An 18873-nucleotide genomic window follows, 5' to 3' on the forward strand; every position below is an offset into this window, starting at 1 on the left:
GGACCAAGTGGACTAGAGGTGTGGTTGCTGTGTCTCCCCATCGTGGGTTCACAGGAGGGCTGCGGCCCTATAGTCCCGCATCCACTGTAGTGAGAGTTGTGCCTCGATCTGCTCAACTCCACCAGGTGAGAGAGTCCACCTTTACCTCTGTTTGTATTCTTCTATTTGATACTTCTACACCATGGAGCTCTGTCTTTGCTTGTTCTTGTAGTTGAAGAGGAAGGCAGATTTCTGGGTTATTCCTGCATTGAACAGAGTTTAGATGTCCCATAATACAAGTTTCATAGTTTGTTAGGTATATTGTTTTTAGGTATGCCTGCATCATTTACAGAGAGAAACAGGGAGGCAGCACTATCAAAATCCACATAAATATGTAAGGAAATGAGTGGACTGTTAAACCTAGAAAGGTAGCAGTGTGGATGTGACCAGCATGTGAGGACATGGCTTACAGGTAAATCATCTGTTATAATATGCCTAATAATATTTCTAGAAAGTTTGCAGCTAGGATTTAAATGCAACATTAGGCCCCGTTCCCACTGAGCAAAGCTAGCGGAATTCCGCGACGGAATTGTCCGCCGCGGAATGCCGTTAGCCTCCCGCTCATAATGGGACTCTATGGGAGGCGCGCGCTGCTGCTCTATACGCGCTGAAGAATGAACATGTTCATTCTTCAGCGCGGACAGGGCAGGAGCGCGCGCCTCCCATAGAGTCCCATTATGAGCGGGAGGCTAACGGCATTCCGCGGCGGACAATTCCGTCGCGGAATTCCGCTAGCTTTGCTCAGTGGGAACGGGGCCTTATGCTGGAATCTCAGCAGGGGATATTCTTTCATGTGACGACTGGTGGATCCTCTCACACAGCCATGCAATCTTTTTTTTTTTGTAATGGCTAAAATGTGCAGATGTTCTTGATTTTCTAAAATATCACACAGTGAGTCCACTTTACAAATGGCCCAGATTTTATCATTGTGTTAAAAACAGCCATTAACCTTCACCTTACCCAGGACTACTGAAGAAATTTTGATACATTTAAACATATACGTTTATGTATCTATTTATCTCCTATCTATCTATCTGTCTGTCTGTCTGTCTAAAACGTGGCTGCTATTTTTTCCTTGAGCAAAAAAAACACAATTTTCTTAACTTTATTGGAAGTGCCGCTACATTTTTGGACATTATCTATCTATCTCCTATCTATCTATGCCCTATCTATCTACGGTATCTATCTAGTAAGTGGAATCACTGAAGCACTCCAAAATTGTGAAAAATAAAAAAGTGTTTATTTCACCCAGGCAACGCCACAGTTCCACTCCTCAATGGAGTCTTTTTCAAGCAGTGTGTAAGTTGTGCATACTTGTAAAGTTGTTGTAAAGAGTAGCCTTTTAGCCTTTTAGCGATCAAGTAACACAATGAGACAGGCTGTGAGGCACGTTTTGGTGCAACCTTACTTACCTGACAGAGCATTTGAAAAGATTGAGGACCACTCACAAACGTGTGACTAGATACTGCAAAGTAGTATAAATCAGAAGTGTACACCAGGTAATTTCCACATTTCAACCTTATTTACCATATTTTCATCATTAACATATATACAGATACACCACTGACACACACACACACACACACACACACACACACATACACTGGAATGTGATTACACTAGTGCAGGTGTACACACCATGAATAGACCATATACAGGGAAATTATCTGCCAAGTGTAATAAGAACTATTGAACCAGAAATAATCTCTGCTGCAGAACATCTTTATAAGCAGATCTTTCAATCACCAAATGGTTGAAATAAAAGACAGTATATGCTGGGATCTCTTATAAGAGCCCAGCATTGATGGAAGCTGCTGCAGAACATCTTTGGGAGCAAACCTGTCAATCACCTGAAAGACGCTGACATATACAAACACACACACACGTGTACATTACTGTCACAGACACTGCTGACATACATAAACACATATACACTACTTTCACAGACACTTCTGACATACATACCCCCCCCACACACACAACGATACATAGATATAGTAGATACACACACTGACATACATATATACCCACAGATAGATACATACACACACTGACACACACACATACAAAGACACAGCACTTACAGCTCTCAGTTTTCCCCCCTCCTCCTCCTGTAGTCGGCTGATCGCCACATAGTAGTATTGAGGACCTGCAGGTCATGTGATTGGGTGGTTCAACACTCTTGTTTGTGTGCAGGGCGCTTGTAGGCCCTGCTCCTTTGTTCCTCTTCTGATGTTCAGCCCGCTCACCCTGCATTACAGTGTGCGGGCTGAACAGTACAGTGGCGGCTCTCTCTCTCCAGGCCCCTGGGGGAGGGAATACTGTCAGTGGTGTATCATGGAGACAGACTATGCCTCTCTAGGCCCCCTTACTGCACAGGCCCCATAGCAGTCGCGTGGTCTGCCTGCATTCCAGTTTTTATCCTTACAGCATAGAAGCTAGAAACAGTCCTGAATACTATTACGCATACCACCACTAGAATGAGGCTAACAATTGTATCAGCAATGCAAATAACACATAGATTTGATGTAGTTCACATACTGAGAAAACTTGGAAGAATCTTGTATGATTTTTTTTTTACAAGTAATTTCCAGCACTGGGAGCAATGGGGCTTCTTAGTGTTAATGTAGGGCACAAATCAGATTTAACTTGGAAAATGAAATGTTGTCACGAAATGCACTGTACATGACCAAAACTTGTAGAGAATCCAAACAGTATGAGAAGTTATTAAATCTGACACCTCATTGTGTTTGTCAGAGCTGGAAATCTTGCTGAGTGTTTGGACGCCAGATTAAGAGCACATGTTTCTGTGCGATGAGAGTGAAGAGTGACGCAGAACAATACTTCATTAAAGAAAAAAAGGTTGTGCTTTTATTATTTTCTGACATTTAGTTGGAGCGGCTCACACTCCATGCACATAACTTAATCCTTCATGTGTCAAGCAGGAAATCCGCAGCAGATCTTTAAAAATAAACCTAAACCAAGGTAAACCCATTATATTCCCAATGGATCAGGATGTTTGGTCTTCCTACAGTATTTCAGCCATCGCCATGTATCAGTGAAACATCTTGGCGCACATTAAGGCTGATATATGGAGCATTTTAGGGATGTGCAGCATCTTCTTCACCACTACCAGGAAATAGGAGATGAGCACTAGGGGAAAATACTGTTTATACATGTGGTCAGGCTACGCAGATCTCCACAGAGGTTCTAAGACTATTTCCTAGAATTGCTTGTTTGTTCAGTGTAGCTTTCACCTACACCACTAGTGTAAGGTCTGAACAGGTTGTTATAGGTGCACAGCTAAAAATATGACCAGGAGCTATATAGATAAGAGGTAAACCACACTTTGTCATGATTACTGTGTTAACCACATGGACCCTTAATAATGCCCCTCTTATAAAATGATGCAGAACCTCTTTAGAAGAACAAGTGGATGTTCCTTTTCTCCTCACAGAGAGGTATTGCATACTAGACAGTTTCAGTGACAACAATTTAGCGATTTCTAGGGTGTTCTCTTTACTGTATTCCGAAGGTGCACCATGATTCCCCTAAAAGTTTAAGCTGGTCCAGAAAGTCACAATGCTCACTTTTATGTCAGCATATAGGTCTCCATCCTCAGCCCCCTCTGATGTTAAAACCTTCTTCTGTAAGTTGGCTCCTAATGTCGGCTATGTTAAGCTGGCCATACACCTTTGATAAGTGAAGACGGAACAGCCCTGTGTTCTCTATGGGAAGGTGAGAGTTATCGACTTCTCTCTCTTAAAACAATGGAGTCGGGTTGTGATTTCCCATCATGTCCAATCCCTATGTCCACTGGTGTCACCTTCGGTGGACAGTCGGGAGGGTCCCATACATGGTATGATGGTAAGATTTATCATGTTATCTGACAGCTCATTTATGCATGTGATGATGTGATATGCGCCAACATAGTGCTGTGATATAGATAAATCTTCCATAAAATGTGTTTCAGACGTAGATAAAAGTTACATTACATTGAAATATAAGCCCAGTAATAGTTAACATTGGATTTCCTAGTTTTTCCATCGGCTCTGAAATTTTTCAAAGTTCTAAAATACGATGTGCACTGACTTCATAGAGCACAAATAAACATCTGTGCTGCTTCTACTTTACTTTGTAGGATAAATGGCCACCTCAGTCTCTGCTTGTCTTCCGAGGATTCCTATATGAATAATTGCTATAATGAATGAAGTATAGTATAAAAGTAACAGTTTGGGTCGGTAAACTACAGCAACAGATACAATATGTACAGTTTACAGAACTACTTAGCTATGACCATCTCAATGCAAGGGACCAAGGTGCCATCTAGTGGACAGGCAGAAGTACAACACAGATCACTAGGTGAAGCTTTATTTTCTAATGATATGAATGTTATTTAAGCGAATGACAGTAAAGGGGTTTCCCCACAAAATCAATGCATTCCCTATCTTAGATTATTGCAAAGGGTTTGGCCACTGGGACCCCTACAATCTCAAGAATAGGGCCCTAGCTCTCCCCTTAAAATGGAGTTGTGGTACTACACATGACCACCACTCCATTTACTCTCTATGGGGGTCACCAGAATTAGCCTATCTTTGCACTTGACTATCTTTGGCAGCTTCCATAGAAAATGAATTCAGTGGCTGTTTGCATGCGTGACCCACCACTTCTTTCTAAACGGAGATTCGGGTCCCTGTTTTTGAGATTGTGTTAGTTATGCCCTATCCTGGGGCTTATCCTTAATGTGGTGCTGTAATTTGTTGCAAAATCTATGTGCAGCTTCTGCAACCAAAACTCTACAAGTAAGCAATGGGTACTCCAGGTGGGAGAATTCCATTCAGATGAATAGGACAGTTATAGACTAGAACAGGTGCAGAATATTCTGCAAACTGCCACAATTTATTCACATGCAGTAGATTTGTTTAAGAAAATCTGTGCCTGTTCCATTCACCTGAAGGGGGTGGTAGAAATCCACACACCTGCTAATCTAAGGTGATTAGACCCATGGTTGGGCCAGGACTTGCAGAAATGCGTCCGTGTTACATTTGTGAAACTGTTCTTATTCTGGGTTTACATGATCAGTATTGTGTTGTGACAAAAGGTGAAAGAAGGTCACAGTAAAGATATTTAAATAAGAGAACAACCATATGTAGTACCAAAGGGGTCTGTTGTTTGAGTGCTGAGAGGGGCTGAATGCAAAATTACTTAGCCTAAGTGGAGCTCAGCAGCGAGGTACAATTACAAGTACTATGAGATAAGCAAATGGGCTGGAGGCAGAGGTTGGGACATGGGATGAGAGAGATGGGTAGCCAGAAAGAAGGCAATGAGCTGGTGGACAGACTAAGCTAAGTGGGTAGCCTATGCTCAGGGTATGTCAACATACCGGCAGAATGGTTTGCTGACATGTACTGTGGAGTACATGTGTAGAGTCAAATGATTTAAACAGACCAAATATGATATACTACATTCTGTCTAATTCAAAATGTAGAGTGCTGGAGTGAGCTGGGGGTCTGCAGAAGGTTGGTGTAGTGCAGGCTAGCTAGGTGTTATCCCCGTCATGCAGTGTGTTGGCAGTGGACATCAGTGGCACCAGTCTTTGGTCAGGTGCCTTGTCAAGGTGATAACTACATAAGGATGCAAAGTGCAGTGAAAATAAGACTACTGGTGAGTCCCTACGCAGTTTTAGCTTGACTAAAATTTGAGAAAGAAGAGAAAACAGTTCACATAGGCAATTTTAAATTAATTCCAGGCAATGCAGGCAATGCCAAAGCTGTCATAAAACATCATATACGGGAGCACAATCACTGACATGACAGCCAGTCAGCATTATCCTTGGCCAGGGACCGGAAAGAGGAACAGCAAAGCCAGGAGCCCCTTGACAAATTGCTACCTCTCTAACCCCTGACAAAGACTTGAGCGGACCTTGCAGCATGGACTGGTGAAACCTTGACCGCACCTCAGGTAGTTATCACTGCATAGCTCTGACTGAAACACACTGGAAGACTGCAACACAGCTACACAGGAACTGCTTGAGCCGTCCCAGGAAGGGAGGGCTTCTGAAAGTGTAGGCTTCTGGAAGAAGACTCTTTCTCTGACTCTGGATACAGCTCCAACTTTGTTCAGGAACTAGTAGACAATGTTAGGTCCTCTGAACTCAATGGACCCCACACAAATACATTATATTGAATAGAGTATAGTCCTTGTGGAGTTGTTTTTTAGTGTTTTTATTAGAGATGAGCGAACCGGTTCGCCCGGTATGAGTCCGGTTCGGATTTTCCCAAAAATCTGAGTCTGATGAGTCCGATCGGTTTTGGATTTTTGGAAATCCCCTCTGATTTTTTTTTTCCTTGTTTTGTAAAATGGCACCCCCATTCTAGAAAGCAGGAAGTGTTGCCCGGAACACATCCAATCAACAGGGATCTTGTACTAGCCCACCCCCTGTGTGACGTCGGTATTGCTTTAAAAGGAGCAGTGTGTAGAGGGAGAGAGAGTGGAAGCAAGCTGCTGTTGTGTACTACAGACTACTGAGAAGATATTGTGGGAAAGGAAAGGAAAGATTAGAAAAGCTGAGAGGAGAAACATCTAGTGATTAAAAGAGAAATATAGAGAGGGCGAAAGATAGATTAGGCATAGGACAGCAAAGGGTGCATGGAACAAAAACGTGCTGTACAGATATACAAGTCCTATACTTCTGATAGTGTGTATATCACATCTGTCTTATCCTGAGAGACAAAAATACCTGATTTAGGTGTATAGCATTGTATCTTAAAAAAAAGTACTATATACCCAATTTCTACACTTGGACCCTTCTGATTGAAAGTGTGTATATCACATCCGTCTTATCCTGAGAGACTTAACCTTCCGAAAAAATCCAAAAGTTCGGTCGGACCGAACTTTTGAAAAGTTCGCTCATCTCTAATTTTTATACTGTCTTTTTTTAAAATCAAAAAACACCTTTATTTGGGCTGTAAATGGTGACAAAAAGGCAGAGCCTATTATTTCCTGGGCCCTAGTACATGCTGTATGCAGAGTGCACGTGGCTGTCCTGACCAGAGCGGAGTTGTTATACCTTGCTTTGCCATGAGTGCAGGAGAAAGTGCGCTGGGCTGAACAGGGGGTGATTTACACAGAACACTATTATATATGGCGCACTGTGGATATCTACCAGGAGGTACACTGGTATGCACACAAGGGACAGCTGCCCAGCACTTCATTGGTGGTGAGAGATGAGAGGAAAAAATGTATTTACCCTTGAAGAACAGCATAGGTCGTCTTCAGTAGGCAGCTACACAGCCCAGGATGTCTCCTTCTCCTGCCAAAGCACATGCTAAACCCCACCCCCACTTCCTGTAATTTGTTCTGGTCTAGAAGTTACTAGAGACAGATTTTTGCAGTGGACAGCAGATTGCATTGAAGTGGCCAAGACTTTAAAGCTTTTTTTTTTTTTTGTAGGTTAAATAGTCATTTTCGGTTAATGAGGTGAATTACATATATGTTAAGAATCATATTAGCTATTAAATGGAGAGAAAAAAAAATAAATAACAACCCTTGTAGTATATTTAATATATTATTTAATTGTATAACTTTGAGAACCTTTGCTTCAATGTAAGATCTTTAACAGGACCCCCAACTATTCCACCATATTTGTAGCATTGGTCTCTTATAATGAAGCAGAGAGGCCTTTTGAGCTTTTTCAAGCTCCGACGCTTAGGTGAAACCACAATCTCTACTTTGCCTACAGCTAAACCTTGTTTAAATAATAGGCTGTGTCACAATAGTCATTATAGTATCAATCTTTATTTGTATATAGCAGAAGGAAAAATACTCTTTTCTCAGTTTGCTCTTCATTAAATATCTTTGTGTTTAATTACAAGTAGAATGAATGTTTTTCGGGTAAACTTATACACACGGGATAGTTTCATGTACAGACGGTCATGTGACATAGAGCATGCCCCTTCACAATTGTACACACAGCATTGGCTCATGAAACATCTGTAAAAAGGTCAGGATTGTTTGGCAACTGGACACATATAGCAGTAGCATACAGGACAATGGGGTCACTACTGTAACACTTACACAACAAGCAGGCAGGTCTGGCTGACCACAAGTAGGCAACTGACCTAAACATTAGGCCAGGAGTATTCCTTGCACTTGAAGGGCTTGGTGACCCTAAACTAATATTCTCATAATGGAACGTTCCAGCTGCTTCATGGATCTTCACTTCTTGGAGCAGAATGTTTTGCACAATGGTTTAGTCCAGTGATGGATTTTGAGTAAACCTCCATCTTGGCACTGATCGGTAATATGACTCTAGCAGGGACATACATTGCTCCCAGTAATTTATATGAGTCCACTCCGGCAGATGAGATGAGATAAAAAATGAACATTTATAAATCCACACATCATGCTAGAACATACACTGGGGAACATGGCGCTCAGTGAAGCTTGCTTACTCGGATGCAGAGCTGGAATAGGAAATATCAGTATGAACCTTGCAGAAGTGAATCTTAGAGGAAAGGCAAACCTACAAGTCCTCTGTCTGTGTTAGAAATACTAGGCTTAGTAGTTCTATGGCTCAGAGTAATATCGGTATGAGATTACAAAAATATCTTCGTTGATACTGTACAAAGGAACAGAAATGACAGTGCTTGCGAATGGTCGGGTTACCCTGAACAAATTACAGGACACAGGAATTGACATACATGGTACAAGTAACATGTACAATGGCCTGTGCAAAATTGACAAAGTGAACCTCTCGTTGGTAATACTTCTGTAACATAATAATAAAAAATCATTACCTTAAATAAAAACATGAATTTATTTTTTCATTTGAATTTTTTCAAAAACTTTTGATATATCAAAGAGACATGAAACGTTTGGTTGGTCAGGGTCTGAGTGTTCACACTGCAACTGATCAGAACTAGTCTGGAGAAGTCTGCATGCAGCTCATTCACTCCCGAATCTGTGTCATGTGACCAAGATGGACTTTCAACGTAAGTCTATGGGGCCGTCCAGGTCTCAGACACAGATCAGGGCGAGAAGCGTGGGGCAGCACGGTCATCTCTCCATTCATTCTACTGATCGATCATGGTCTGAACACTCATAATCTGACTGATAAAAAAAACTTTTGATACATCTTGTTTTTTTTTAATGACAGGTACGCTTTAAAATCTAATTCCCTGTTAGAAAGATATTTATTCATTTTGAGCCTAAAGCGTGTAGGCGGCTTTCTAACGCAGATCACATTTTAAAAGTTTAAATAAAATAAACTTTTTATTTCAGGTGATGCTGGATTTTTAACAGTGCTTTGGAGATGTGCAGTCTATGAAGTTATCTGTGGACCCTCATTTATCTACATAGAGCTATTGCACATGCTGAGAACATATTTTGGGTGGGCTGACTTCACTTTATTCATTCTTGTTATCTGGTTGTTGATATCTGGGTTTTTAAAGAGGTTTTCTGGGATTAGAAAAAATGGATACAGAAACATAACAAAAGTAAAAGAAAACATATAAGAATGATAAATCTAAGGGAGCATTTCCAATGCTCCATGGGCCATGTCTTTACTGTAAACTAGCTGCCGCATGATGTTCCATCCTTTAGACCGCACGCCATGATGTGGTCAATGTTTACAGTGGCTACAGCCCATGGATAGCAGCCAGCAAGAACACAATAGGGGTGAATATTTTGTAATCCTGGAAAAACCTATTAATTATTAAAGAAGTTCCCCATCTGTCTTCCCATCACATTGCCCAAATGTCTGGGACTCACAATCTTTTTGGAGCTGAATCTAGCCACATCTAGTCAGGGAGTCATTGGGGAATGTCCATCTGTATCTGGCTACTGGCCACATTGGTTTGCAGAATGAAGCCCTGGGGTATGTAGAGCTTGGAATATGGGAACCACTATTCCCCAAGAAAGGGAGCAATAATCTGCCAAATCAGGCTGATTCAGCAGATTATCGCTTAATGTAATAAAGACAATGATCAGCTGATGAAATGATCATCGGCTGTTCGTTGTCATTTATTCCAGCCCAAAAATCATTGGCCATTGGGCACGCATCGATATGTGTACTAGTAATGCGTGGTTGGTGGCTGATGACTGTGTAAAAAAAACCTTATACATACCTGTCCATGCTCCCTGGTGTCCTTCTCGCTTTTGTCCTCTGCACACACTGGCAGTGGCACTGTCCTGTCTCAGCCAGTGATTGGTTGAGCAGCCTGTCACTTCAGATAACGGCTCAGAAATTCTAGTGGCGGCTGCAGGCAGAGGGTAGAAGACCGGAGAACACCAGGGAGCATGGAGAGGTATGTATAAGGTTTATTATTTTACACTAGGGGCAACGGCTGCACGGACATCGCTAACAATATATACATATACAGCCCTTGCTACACAATTATCGAGTTGTGTAATAGGCTCAGTAGCAGATCAGCACTCACATAAGTGATCGGGCCGTGTAATATGGCACTAAATGAAGGTTCTGGAGGTGAGACCATCACCCACCCATCAGACATTTATGGCCTGTCTTATGTATACGTCATGTAAGATAAGAAACCTAATTAAGTAATATGTAGTATATTTAGAAGCAGGAACAGGCATAGCATCTGCAGATGAATACACTTTTGCCATTGATTGCCAAGATGTCAAAACTTTCATCATCCTTCTCGCCTCTGTTATTTGGACTATATCTATTTTAGATGGAGAAAAAAAACTATATTCCACTGACTTTTTACAGAGCAAACTAAATATATTGCACTATGGTCCCATAAATATATCTTTTTCATTGTCTTTGCTGACATATTTTGTAAGATAGCTTTGAATGAGTTCCAGCTCCATTTTTTATACAGAGCTCTAAATCTCCAACTTTTCTTCACATAGCCATAGATTACATGATAAAAATCCAACTGTGTGCAAAGGAAACTCACTATGTATGTATTTATGCAACTCCCATCAAAGTCAACTCCCCCAGTGAAGGCTGCAGGCGGCCAGAATGTTATCATGAAGCCGAAGGAAAGCAGAGGATTTAGAGCTCTGAATCTGAAACATATTAGCTATAGAGGGAGGTTTTCTTATCCCCAATGTAAACAGCTTCTTTTATTTTATCATTTTAAATATAAAAACAATTTATTAAAAAGAAAACTCTTGCTTAGAAATCAAAGACATTGCAGAAAGGCTTAAACAAAAAAAAAATATGCAAACCACTGTATTTGAGGCTCTTTGCAGTGGCGTCAGCAAAACACAGTCAATGGAGCCTGAAGCAACAGCGCCATACATTGTGTAGTGGCCAAGCTGGGTTACTGCAAGTTTAACGCTCTGCAATGTTTGGAAGTAAATTAGAAAGTAAATTAAATAGGGACGAGCATGTGTACTGCTGTTGCTGCTCCTCTGGGTTCTTGGCTATAGCAATATAAAGGTCTTGGTGGGATGATTACTTATTAAACATATTGAACATCCATTTGTAGAGCACATTGCTTTTTATCTTTTGCTTCAGAACGGGCATAGATTAGAATTTATAGTCATAAGAGAAACAGATTGCTGATCTCAGGGCGACCAGTCAAACGATAACACTGCCGGCTGCCAGTTAAAGCGCTCAATGCAGTGAAATCCTAGGTGCATTGCTCCCTGGGAAACATGAATATGCAAAAGAAGAGCCCGTGGAGCCTCATAGAATATACAGTATAGTATCACTTTTCTGTATATTCATTGAAATAATATTTTTGTAAAAGTGTGATACTATGAAGCTATTAATGCTGAACAACCAGAGAAACATACAGGTATAGACATTTATATTGATGAGACACAACTGTTAGAACCATGTTTTTGGACTTATCTTTGGCATTATTCCTGTGGTCTTATAACTTGCTCAGTATAAGTGCCTGGTTTCTGAGTGCATTTAACTGGCCCAATGGTGAATTGACCATTAAAAACAAACAAGTAGTAAAAGAAAAGAAAAAAAGGCATCATACAATTTAAACCCTATGGAAAAAGCTAAGGAAATGAAATTAATTTGGACAGCTCTAGTTCTACACACACAGCACAGCAAGGACATCTACAGTACATTTTGTTAATATGATGTGTTTGGGCTTCTTGATGAAATGTTGAGTATTTTATTCCTTTTTATTTTTTAGGGAATACAGAAAAAAATTGTATCCGCAATGGCTTTTGTTCCCATTTACATCAACACCTGGTTTCTTGTGTCCGGCAGTCGAAGTCCTACCAGACCTCCACATACAAGCACGGCTGAGGCCAGAAGTATAGGTATGGCTTTAGTGATTCCCACAAGTGAACCGAATATTAAGTTTCCGAGCACGGCTGCTGCCTTACACAGTGCATTCAAAAAGCCAAAACCTGTGGACCTGGAAAGAAATACATATTATAAGATCAGACAGATTGCAGATATTGATATGTACATATAAGAAAGGAGCCCCCATTACATAATATCACATTTATTGGGTTCTGATCCTAGTCCTCTCTCTCCTAGTCCTCTAATAAAGCCCCATCCATATCTGCTCCATTATACATTATCTTCCATAATTCACTACTGGCCCCCATGCAACCTCAGACAGTACTGGTCTTCCCTCTATTACTGAAACAATTTAATCTTATATCTATTTATTTTTTCTCCGCCACTGGGAATTCCGGGAAGAAACGATATGCAGAATAGCTCTTACACCCCCTTGGGAATGTGGTGTTTCTTCAAGTCAGTGTTTCAATCCATCTATGAGTCTTAGAACATTAACTAGTGATCTCTACCAAGCCAAAAATCTCTCCAAAAGTAAAGACTTCCCTTCTGCAGACAACTTTCAGGTTTATTGCCCCTTGTCACTTTAGAGTAGGGCATTGACTGGCTAGAGAGAGGCCTATTGTCATGGGTTTTAGGGGCAATAACCCTGAAACAGCTGTCTGCAAATAGTTAATCTTTTTTCCTTTTGGAGAGGTTTTTGGCTTGGCATATATCCCTTCCTTATTCAGTACTTAGCAATCAGGAAAGTGCCTGAGAGCCTGAGATCCCGATCCTGCTGCCATGATAGTAATTCTAGTAACTACAAATACTATAAAAGTGCCATCTGGCCTATGGATGACTATCTGCACATGCCCGGGTGCCCACTGCACTGGTGTTTCAGACCAAAATTAAATTCTGTGCCCCAATAGTTTTTTTTTTTTTTTGCACCAAGGCCTAAATAGAATTGTGACCCTTCACTCCTATAGCTATAGCACCATGCAGGTACTTGTTTGCTCCAACCTCACATCCCACCAACTTTTTATCCTTTGTAGAACCAATAGGAGGCCTAATTTTTGGGTCAGTTCTCCCTGGCCTCCCAGTTCTCTTGGCCAGGGGCTGCTTAGACTACCTCAATAGCACACAGCTGACTATACTGTATCAACACATTATCCTTGTGATTATGTTAACCCGTAAGCCAACATTTCAGTCACTCTTTCAGCTCTCTTTTGTACCGTCTTTCTTCTATTTCCTAACTCTTCTTTTGACTAATTCGAACATATAAGACTTCCCCTAATCTCAAGTATAAAGAATCTGTCAGACAAAAGACAGTTGGAGCCAATTACCTTGATAGATTGTCAGGTATATTTTTGGCTGGCCTGTTGTGTGTTGCTTTGAAAGACTATATGTAAATGATGCCAATTACGTTACCCGATAATTAAATAATCTATCAGGATTGAAGAAATCAATCACTCATAACCAAACACCAGCTGCTTCTCCAAATTTAATAAAGGAGAAAATTAAAACACAATCTAAAGGGCTGTCAATCTGGTTCCTCCATATGTACAAAAGGAATTCAACCAAAGTAAGCTACACATCAACAATGCCGAGGACTTTGCATTGATTATTATAGTGCAGCCTGTAGCTGGGAGCTTGTCATGCTTGTATCTTTACCTTTTGTCTGTTGGGTACAGCTCCACAGTCACTACATCCAGAGAATTCCAAGCAGAAATGGTAAGACCATTGTAAACGCACAACATTCCCACCATCATGGACTCACTGGTACCGAACCAGAGGAAGAAACAGCTAATACCAGAGAGCACCATAGAGCCTCCTGAATGGAAATACAACAGAAATATACTGGTCATTTAGTATCTACATTTAGTTTTAGTTTTCCTTTTGTCCCATAACAATGTAATTTTCTAATAGATTGGCTAAATTAAGTTACGTCTTTAACCCCTTAAGGACAGAGCCAATTTCGATTTTTGCGTTTTCGTGTTTTCCTCCTTGTGCATCAAAGGCCATAGCACTTGCATTTTTCCACCTAGAAACCCACATGAGCCCTTATTTTTTGCGTCACTAATTGTACTTTGCAATGACAGGCTGAATTTTTGCATAAAGTACACTGCGAAACCAGAAAAAAATTCAAAGTGTGGTGAAATTGACGCATTTTATTTATTTGGGGGAAATGTGTTTTTACGCCATTCGCCCTGGGGTAAAATTGACTTGTTATGCAGGTTCCTCAAGTCGTTATGATTAAAACGATATGTAACATGTATAACTTTTGTTGTATCTGATGGCCTGTAAAAAATTCAAACCATTGTCAACAAATATACGTCACTTAAAACCGCTCCATTCCCAGGCTTATAGCGCTTTTATCCTTTGGTCTATGGGGCTGTATCGCTTTTTATTACAATTTTTCTGGATTTGATGCGACCAAAAATGCGCAATTTTGCACTTTGGGATTTTTTGGGCGCTTACGCCGTTCACCGTACGAGATCAGGAATGTGATTAATTAATAGTTCGGGCGATTACGCACGCGGCGATAGAAAACATGTTTGTTTATTTATTTATTTGTTTACTTTTATTTATAACCTGGGAAAAGGGGGGTGATTCAGACTTTTATTAGGGGAGGGGGCTTTTTATTGACAACTATATACAGAAGGGCCATAAGCCCAAAACTCATCAGTGCAAATTCCCACTAGTAAAACGTAACCTTTATTGGCTCATATTAAAAATAAATCTTAGTGTGATTTAAAATATACGCACTCCTCATGCCCAAGTATATATGATCACAACAGGGGATACTACCCCAATGGTGGTGTAGCTGCAGACTACCTACCACTAACTATCAAATAGTATTTGTCTTTGTAACTAAATGGACAAAGGAGGTGCTATTTAAAATACACAGCGCATAGCCCCTCAACTAGTTTCACCCGCTCTCGGGCGTCATCAGGAGGTGGGAGGTCATAAGCCCACCTCCTGATGACGCCCGAGAGCGGGTGAAACTAGTTGAGGGGCTATGCGCTGTGTATTTTAAATAGCACCTCCTTTGTCCATTTAGTTACAAAGACAAATACTATTTGATAGTTAGTGGTAGGTAGTCTGCAGCTACACCACCATTGGGGTAGTATCCCCTGTTGTGATCATATATACTTGGGCATGAGGAGTGCGTATATTTTAAATCACACTAAGATTTATTTTTAATATGAGCCAATAAAGGTTACGTTTTGCTAGTGGGAATTTGCTCTGATGAGTTTTGGGCTTATGGCCCTTCTGTATATAGTTGTCATATTTCCATCAGAGCACATTCCTTTAAGGCACATTTAGGGTTGTTTTTGGATTCTTTTATTGACAACAACACTATATATATTTTTTTTACACATATACTAGAAGCCCCCCTGGGGGACTTCTAGTATATACACTTTGATCTCTCATTGAGATCTCTGCAGCGTAGATATGCTGCAGAGATCCATGAGATCGGCACTCGTTTGCTTTCGGCTGCTGCAGCCGGAAGTAAACGAGTGCCGAGCCGGGGACGGCGCCATCTTGGAACGGTCCCCGGCCGGCTTCAGAAACGGAGATCGCTCCTCCGGGATAACATCCCGGAGGAGCGATCTCCGCCACTAGACACCAGGGAGACGCTGGATCCGGTAATCGGATGCAGCTGTCATGTTTGACAGCTGCATCTGATTACTGTATTAGCGGGCACGGCGATTGGACCGTGCCCGCTAATACTTACGGTCCCGGGCTACAAGTGGCACCCGGGACCGCCGCGGTTCAGAGTGGGGTCGCCGTGCGGCCCCGCTCTGAACGCCCTTACCGGCAATAGGGCATACCTATACGCCCTTTGTCGTTAAGGGGTTAAAAAAGTATTTCTTTTTTAAATATAATTTGCCATTTTACTATTTATGTTAGACAATCATCTTGAAATCTTGCAGTTTTCATTCTCTGAGGGCCCTTGCACACAACAGAAATCACGCGGATAACTAGAACATCTGGCCATCCCATAGGCTTTATTCTTGGTTCAGGCAGATTCCACTGTCCGGCCAAAGAATTGACATGTCAATTCTTTGGGTGGACAATGGAGTCCACCTGATCATAGAATGGAGCCTATGAGATAGCTGAAACTTAAAGCGGGAGTGACAGAATCTGCAGCAAGTTATCCGTGCGATTTCCATAGTGTGCAAGGGCCCTAAGTTGGGACTCTGCCTGTGATGATAAGTAGGAGACTTCTGCACAGTGATCTGTACAGCATTGCAGTAAATGGTGACAACAGTAGATTAGAGAAAACTATAGGAGCTCAGCCTGTCGAATGACCTCAAAGATCGCAGAGCATACTTCCAAACATGTCCCATACAAAGAATAGGGTCTGGAGATGTTTAATGTTTATATGGCCAATGGGGCTTTGCTGTAAAGAATAGTACTAAAGGCTGGTAAAAACAGCTCAGGCAGTATAGTTACCCCCAGTAACAATAGCTGATAGGACATTACGTAGAGGTTTATTCTCAAAATGTGTTGTCCTTGTATTCAGCAATAAATGCCTTTTATTAGTTTCATCCAAGTTCATGTATAGTATTCTGCATGTGTCAGACCTAGAAATTATACATGTTGAAGTGTCAAAATAGACCACTAGAGATGAGCGAACCGGGTTCGGGTTCGAGTCCATCCGAACCCGATCGTTTGGCATTTGATTAGCGGTGGCTGCTGAACTTGGATAAAGCCCTAAGGCTATGTGGAAAACATGGATATAGTCATTGGCTGTATCCATGTTTTCCAGACAACCTTAGAGCTTTATCCAAGTTCAGCAGCCCCCGCTAATCAAATGCCGAATGTTCGGGTTCGGATGGACTCGAACCCGGTTCGCTTATCTCTATAGACCACCAATTTATCTGTTGAACAACCATCCAAAGAAGGGGCCCTGACCTCTGCAAATATAGCAGTAATGCAGTTCAACTTAAAGGGGCACTCTGGCGATTTCTTTTTTATCAACTGGTGTCAGAAAGTTATATAGATTTGTAATTTACCTCTATTTAAAAATCTAAAGTCTTCCCATACTTATTAGCTGCTGTATGTCCTGCAGTAAGTGGTGTATTCTTTCCAGTCTAACACAGTGCTCTCTGCTGCCACATCTGTCCATGTCAGAAAACCTCTCCTGCTCTGGACAGTTCCCTATGTGGATTTGCTACTGCTCTGAACAGTTCCTGTCACGGACAGAGGTGGCAGCCGAGAGCACTGTGTCAGACTGGAAAGAATACACCACTTTCTGCAGGGCATACAGCAGCTGATAAGTTCTGGAAGACTGGAGATTTTTAAATTGAAGTAAATTACAAATCTTTATAACTTTCGGAAAGAAATATATTTTCGCCGGAGTACCCCTTTAATTCATACATTTAACATTCTCACATGTCCGAGCGTTTGCATCGTACCAGTGTATTTCTGACACCAGTTGATTTGAAAAAAATAAATTTCTCTGAAGTACCCCTTTAAGGCTTTGTTTATTAGAAATGTTTCTGACTATCTGAAGTAATGCATTCCAGAAACCTGTGTATGTTAATTTGCATTGCAACCATGGCAGCGTATACGTGTATATTTATTACATTGTATTTGTAAGTACTGATCAGTATCAGTTTTGCAATGTATTGCAGGCTCGCTACTTTCTCTACCTTTATAACCAGACACATGGACAGGTGAGGCACTGCTTTTAGAAGAAATCCGCCATGTTTGTCTAATCCCATGCAGACCCTTTAATTGCAATTATATAAGCAGAACATTACATACCCAGCATTGTTAATCTGCCAATTTTATCCATCAGAAGAGCTGAGACAATGTTGCCCGGAAGGACGGCAAGTGTTCCCAAGAAATTCACAAAGTAGATCCAGTAGGCACTGTAGTCATCATCAAATGTGATTTGACATCCCACCTTTGGATCATGAAACGTGCAGTTTATCAATTCGCTATCTGTAAACTTGTATTTTTCAAGGTCTGTTGAAAAATAGATATCAGAATTACATATCAATTGTCAAATATAGGTAGCAGAACTAAAAAAAAATGACACATCTCTGAAGTTAGTAAAGCAACATAAAACATCCAGCATTCTAAATTACAATAAACTATATATTGCCTTTGTATAACAACACTGCTGGGTGAAGTGAATTCCTCTTCTACAGCAGTTGTTCCACTACTGCACACTAGATGTCACTGTTCTCATATGGTCCACATGAAAAATGTTACTGCAGTAATAAAGATTTATTGGAATATTTAAAAATGTAATCTTTTTTAAATAGCAAATAACTCCTATGGCTATGCCGTAAGTTTACCAGCGATATATTAAATAAGGTGGCGGCTGAGTGATTCTGAATTGTATCTTAGCTTTATAGAAATGAAATCCTGAGCTTGACATCATCTACATAGAGTTTGCAATTTCTCCTGGGCTTGTATACTTTCTGTACTCCAAAAACGCATTGATAGGTTGTGTATGCCTACAAGGGATGCTCACACATTCAGGTTTTTATTGGCAATTAATGAAAAAAAAGCCAGGAATGGGTTTGAAAGAAAGGAGAAATCTCAGTCTTTCCATTATCCCCTGTTCTCCATTTATAGGCTAGGTTCAC

The 18873-nt window shown here is 41.0% G+C and overlaps 1 protein-coding gene across 2 annotated transcripts in view; it reads right to left on the bottom strand.

Annotated features, from left to right (window-relative positions):
• Window positions 1–7876: 7876 nt before the first annotated feature.
• The window catches only part of SV2C (synaptic vesicle glycoprotein 2C), a 141120-nt gene continuing 130123 nt past the window's right edge, over window positions 7877–18873 (bottom strand). For both annotated transcript variants that reach the window (XM_069962771.1, XM_069962772.1), the window contains exons 11-13: window positions 18041–18244; window positions 13934–14093; window positions 7877–12395 (exon numbers count right to left, since the gene is read on the bottom strand). In XM_069962771.1, the coding sequence (XP_069818872.1) occupies window positions 12212–12395; window positions 13934–14093; window positions 18041–18244 (548 nt within the window). In that variant the 3' untranslated portion in view covers window positions 7877–12211. The remainder of the gene's footprint in view (window positions 12396–13933; window positions 14094–18040; window positions 18245–18873) is intronic.

This window comes from Dendropsophus ebraccatus, chromosome 3 (assembly GCF_027789765.1).
Source record: "Dendropsophus ebraccatus isolate aDenEbr1 chromosome 3, aDenEbr1.pat, whole genome shotgun sequence".
Lineage (NCBI taxonomy): Eukaryota > Metazoa > Chordata > Amphibia > Anura > Hylidae > Dendropsophus > Dendropsophus ebraccatus.